The following is a 6,126-nucleotide window of genomic DNA, read 5'->3' as shown; positions in this document are numbered from 1 at the left end:
TGATCAAATCAGGGGCTTAATTGGATAAATATTGAAGCTTGATAGGTAATTATAGATTTGATTGAAGAAATTTAAAACCAATGAACAAAGTGTAAAAGGTATGAGCTTAAAGTCTTAAATCAGCAAAATAAGAGGCCAAATTGAAGACAATTAAAAGCTTGATGGTCAATTTGCAAAAATCAGGAATGAAGGACCAAATTAAAAAATGCATTGAACTTTGAGACTGACAAATGAGTTTGACAGGGGTGAAATTGCATGAAATTAAAAGTTTGAAGGCAATTACTAATGTAATTAAAAGAAATTAGAAGCACGGAGTATAAATTAAAGTTTGCCAAGTCCTAAATTAAAAACTCTATTTTTTAGGGTTTAACCAAGATGATGCCTCACTTAGAATAAAGGGAAAATGACATATCGTTCGACCATTAATTATCTTTTTTTTTTTGCAGTTTGGTTAATCGAGTTGACATCTTTAAACAAATGAATGTGAAGTTACAAACCTCCAAATCGAGCAAAGTTGGATTCAAACAAAAGGTGTGCACCCCCTCTACCACCTTCAAGTGGTAGTCAATGACGATGACATCGGAGTTTCTTCAACGAGACTTCAAATTGGATTCAAACAAAAGGTTTGCACCCCCTCTATCACCTTCAAGTGGTAGTCAATGATGATGACATCGAAGTTTCTCCAACAAGACTTCAAAACTAGTCAACTCAATTAGTCGTGACTATGATACTCATTATGCAAAAACCACTCATTTTTTATGTGTTCACACTTGAAAGCTTTTCTAAGGGTTCTTATCGAAGGCTTAAAACCTATCTCTTAAGATTAAAAGGCCTAAAAAACCTCACATTGGCCTCCAAGTTTTGTAAAAACCATATTTAAGTGCAAAACGAGCTAAGGAGAAAGGTTCAATTGTTGAAATTTGTTCAAAACCCTTTCATTTCTATCAGAGGGTCAAGCATTGATCAATTATATATTGAATCCATCAAAAAACCTACCAAAAACCTATAAATACCTTGGAAATTCAAAACCAAAAAGGGGAAAAGAAAAGGAAAAGAGGGCAGGAAAATCTTGATAAGAAAGCTAAATATGAAGGTTCAAGAGTCTAACACAAAAATTTATTAAGCTTTGAAAGGGTAGTAATTTGTTAGTGGCAAAAACTTTCCAAATAAAAGAAAAGGAGTAAATATTCTAGGTATATTTTCTAATCCAAAAGTAGAGTCCATGTGGCCTCCTTGAAGTGTTTATGATTTGTTTTTGGTTTATGTTTATGGGCATGAAAATGAGGTTTGGAATACTTAGCAAGTAATGTTGTGTTAACCTCTTTTGTTGCTATGATACTTTGATCTAGTTTTCTATAGTTCATTTTGATGTCTTGATGTTTTAGAAGCTTTCTAGTTTAGTTAATTTTGACAAAATAGTTTTCTTTTAGTTTTGTTGGCTTAAGAAATGCATGTTAAAGCAAGAATATTTATCCTGAGTTTGCTAGGTTTGTGCATGACCAAAATAGGTTTGCATGACCAAAATAGGTTTAGAAAATCAATTTTGAATACAAATTGCATCAACATGTAGGTTGTTTTAAGTTGGCAGTTTTTGGATTTGAAACCTTTTGCATGATTTTGATATTTTGATATTATTTATTATTGTTTTTTTAATTCAAATACGTTTGTTTATGGCAGTGTGAATTTTTTGAATGAAGAAAGTATATTTTAGATGTAAAAAATGTCACTTCTAGCTAGGGCTTGACAGTGTGCTGGGTTTCTGGGCAATGTTCTTCATGTTCTTGGAAAGAACATTGCCTTAACTCTATGATTTTTGATGTATTTCTTTGCACTAGACACTTTTTTTGAATTGATTAGTCAATAATCTAGAGTTAATTTGCATCAATAACTGTTTTTTATGAGTTTTATTCCTAAGGTTTTTGTTTTGAATTGAAACCTTTATTCTTTGACCAAATTGTGATGTCTAACTGATAATCAAAATGAATGGATGTCAGATTATTGATCCTTGTATGAGTTCCAATATGTTTGTGTCCTTGGTTTGTTAATATCTGGTCTGGTTTGAGAGTCACGTTGTCGGGTTTGAGTTGAATGTTCTTTATTTGTTCTTCGTGTTCTTCCCAAGAACATTTTCTTAGTTATGTGATTTTGACTTATTTTGTTTCATTCATTTGTATATGTATCTTCGCATGATATTATTAGCCAATAATCTAGAGTTATTTTGCATAGATAACATTTATTTCAACATTTTAATCTTAAAGTCTTGGTTTCGGACCGAAACCTTTTGTGTCTAAATTGTGAAGATTTAATGATAATTGAAGTGAATGAACTCTTAATTATTGATCTTTGAATTATTTTCAACTTCATATGCCTTTTATTTGATGAAATTTAGTTCGGATTCGAATTCGTGTTGCTGGAATTAGTTTGAGTGTTTTTTGTTTTTTTTGGGTTTTGATAGAGTTTTTGTGGTATTTTTTAACATTAGTAGCAAGGCATCTATTCAATATGAGTAATATAATAGTTTGATGTAATGAAACTCAATTTTCTTAATTTTGAATTTTTATTCAAAGGAAAAGATATTTTTTTATTAATTTTTGTTTGCTTTGTTATTTTTGTTTATATTTTCAAATCTTTTAGCTATATGTTTATTTATTTACCACAATAGAATTTATTTTACTTTGAAAAAAGTATTTATTTTTTTATTTCATAAAATTATTGATTTATTGATGAAACAAAAACTTGATTCAATTTGAGTATTTTTTATAGGCATGATTTTTCAATTTAGTTTGTCATAAAAGTTTTGATTTTATGTTTTTGAGATTTTGTAATTTTTACATAAAACTTATTTCTTTCCTAATGTTTTTCTTTGGATTTTGAAAATAAAATAAAAACTCATCTAGAAAAAATAAAAAAATCCAGCATATATAAATAAAAAATGAACAATTTCTTAATCTTTTCTTTGTTTTTATTTTTGAAATAAATTTAAGAAATTCAAATTTATTTTCTGTTTCTTTCTTTTTGTATTCCTTTTTGCTAGTTAGCCTCCAATTTTGGCTCTAGCTTCATTTCAATAGTAAAATCCGATTATTATATATATATAAAAGATAAAAATAGAGATTCAAGCTGAACATAATTAACTCAATTTTTATGTGTGCTCATGACTGCCAGCAAAATGTTGAAAAATCTTTCACATTTCAAAACTTAATCTAATATTTAATGCAAGCACGTTGAACTATTTTTTTTTTCTTTTCTTTTGGTTTGTTTTTCATTGAGACAGGACATATAATGTGCCATCAATCCAATGATGAGTTTTTCCTCGAGGCCGGTGAGAAAAAACTATGAAAACCTAGAAGTTTGCAGAACCAGTAACAGATACATGCATTGTCAGAAGATGAATTTTCTCTTTAAAATTCACATGTAGCATGAAGAATACAGTTTTTTCTAAGATTTGGTAAACAATCTCATTGATATAATAATCTCCACTTGCTTTGGCAAAATCACAAGTCAAGGAAGGAGGGCAACACCTCAAAAGTCAACTGAATATATGATTTGTAGATTCAGTGAATCAAACCTTAAGGCATCTCTAAAACGGAGACTTGTGCTCTAACATCATACTTGCTTGGCACTTTCATATGCTGCCATGACCTTTTTTTGCCCCAGATGGCCCAGGAGGTAAAATATATAGCAAGAAAAGTTAGGCCATGACTTAAGGGTTTGGTTATTGGCATATGCAGCAGAAACCGCCCAACAAAACCATAACCTTAATTAACGTAACCTTAAGAACAAAGGTTTTTTTTTTTGTTTTTTTCCTAAAAGGACTCCAGTCACTCAAAAGAGAAGTAACCAATTCAAAGCGAGAAAGTAAATAATAATAATAATAATCCGCAGTTGTTAGCTTGTCAATCATCAAAAAGCAGGATCATGCACCCTAAGACTCCATCATTTACCTCAGAAACCGGAGAATCTAACCCTCTATATAAGTACAACTTAATGATGAACTTTTATCCCTCAACAGCAAAAACATTTCCACCATTGCATCACTTTGTTGTTTCACAAAAAGAACACAAATTAGCTCCTAAATTATTTAGATTATTTGCATATCTTCCAAGTATTTGCTATGGATTTTGTGCATGGAAGTACTGTTACTCATGAGAAGAAAACTTCGGTTCTTCAAGGAGATAATTTCTTCTTCAATAGAGTTATTTCAAGAAACTCTTCTGCGGGTTGCTCTTCGCGTATACTTTACTACCGGAGTGCAGAAGGGGTTCCATTTAAATGGGAAATGCAGCCAGGGACACCCAAAGATCCCCCTAAAGAAGAAAGTATTCCACCCATTAGGCCCCCACCTGCCCTGCTTGGCATAGGGCTGCCAAAGCCGTGCATTGATATTAAAGGGCCTAAGACTTCGATGCGGTCAAGGTTCAGGTTCTGGTTCTGGAAACACATCAAGAAAAATAAAAGAAACGAAAAACCCCAACGAGGGTCTCAGGGGAATGATATTATAAATGCTAATGACGAGTCTGATAAGTTTGAAATGTTTGAGTTTTATAGCTCCGATGGTGATTTCAATTCGTTGTCTCCACGGAATTCGAGCCCTTCGTCTTCGTCTTCGTCTTCGTCTTCATTGTATTTCTCTAATGGTCATTCAAGGAAGTTGTCAAGAATTGAGAGTGCTTCTGCTAGGGATTCAATGCAAAAGCCTCATGGTTGCATTCCTTGGAATTTCACTGCAGTTCTTATTAGTGGTGCAAAGCGAAATCGTTGACAATTTGCCTTGAGATCATATGCTATCTGTCCTAATCATGTTTTAGGCTCATTAGTTTTTTGAAACTTTGTGCTGCTACATAGTTTGTTTGTGTGTATATTATCAACATAATATGTATTGTATTTATAACAATTTTCAGCATCAAATGATATGCTGACAATGACATTGGCTTCAATTAACATGGCTTTTCAATAAGTACAAGGGAGATTGAGCCATTGCAAATGATTAAATGGAGCCTTGAGCCATTGTTCTAACGACGACGGCTCTGCCTGTACATTCCAGGTACAAGGGGGATTTGGATTTGAGGGCAGGTTCTCTAATAACCTCTTATTTATGCAGTTAATTTGTTGTACTGCAATCAGTGTAAGATCAGATCTTGGGAGAGAAAGAAGGGAAAAGAGAAATGACTTGAGTATCATAAATTGCTAATATGTAATAGAATTCTGTCTTCTATTTGATGTCTTGTTAGCTTTGTTGGTGGATTATATCTAGACATGGCATTGAATTAATTATTATTTTTGAAAATCTAGGATGGAAAGTCTCAAAAAGGTTTATACCAGGACATGCTCAATTGCTCATGTGATTTGTTTTTGTTTTTTAAAAAAAATCATTTCATTTCACCTCAAATACAGGAGTTCGATTATAAATCTTTCCTAGATTAATTTAAATTTTGAATGAGGTTTATCATCAAGATAGATACGTTAGAGATAAAAAGGAAAAAAAATAGCAAGAGAAGTACTTTAGATAATGAAGAATCATCTCTCAAGAAAAAGAAAAGGGTAAATATTAATGAGAATCGTTAGGTGGAGATATTGTTCACTGTATATTGCAAAAACGTTGAATAAGAACGCGTTAAATTACTCAACATTTTTCCTCATTAGGAAGACAATATTTTTTGTTGATTAATTTTAGAGAAAAGATTAGTTTTGGGTAATTATTTTAATGTATCCAAGTTGATATGTTATGATTTAGTTTCCATATATAGGCGGATGTGGTCGCTCAATAAACTATGCCTAGTGACAGAATCCAATTGCGGATTTGCAGTGCATCTACATATTAGAAGCCAACCCTGAGGCATCTGATATATGACCCTGTCATTAGACCAAAAAGAAGAAGAAGAAAAAATGGCTTTAGAAGACGAGAGAATTGTGACTCTATATCAAGTTGATCCTGGCTTCTACAAGAAAATCCTCTCTAGGAATTCCTCTCTGAGCAGTTCCAAGCGCACTTCTGCTTACTATAGCCCTGGAGAGGTCCCTTTCATCTGGGAAAAGCAGCCTGGGAAGCCTAGGGAAGCACCTAAAATTGAGAAAGTGCGACCAATTAGGCTCCCACCGGCTGCTCATGGCTTCAATATGCCGAAG

General features: G+C 32.5%; 1 protein-coding gene across 1 annotated transcript; it reads left to right on the top strand.

Moving 5' to 3' along the window:
- The first annotated feature begins 4,017 nt into the window (after window positions 1-4,017).
- Window positions 4,018-5,203, top strand: LOC133687973 (uncharacterized). The gene has a single exon (XM_062107331.1). It carries the CDS (start codon window positions 4,115-4,117, stop codon window positions 4,760-4,762), a length of 648 nt encoding a protein of 215 aa, XP_061963315.1. The 5' UTR covers window positions 4,018-4,114; the 3' UTR covers window positions 4,763-5,203.
- The last annotated feature ends 923 nt before the right edge of the window (window positions 5,204-6,126 follow it).

The sequence above is a fragment of the Populus nigra genome, chromosome 3 (genome assembly GCF_951802175.1).
Source record: "Populus nigra chromosome 3, ddPopNigr1.1, whole genome shotgun sequence".
NCBI lineage: Eukaryota > Viridiplantae > Streptophyta > Magnoliopsida > Malpighiales > Salicaceae > Populus > Populus nigra.
Note: the sequence above shows the minus strand (reverse complement) of the source record. Positions and strands in the feature narration are given on the sequence as shown.

What these genes read in the sequence shown, in the direction of transcription:
- LOC133687973 (XM_062107331.1), top strand. Translation starts at nt 4,115, where the DNA reads ATGGATTTTGTGCATGGAAGTACTGTTACTCATGAGAAGAAAACTTCG.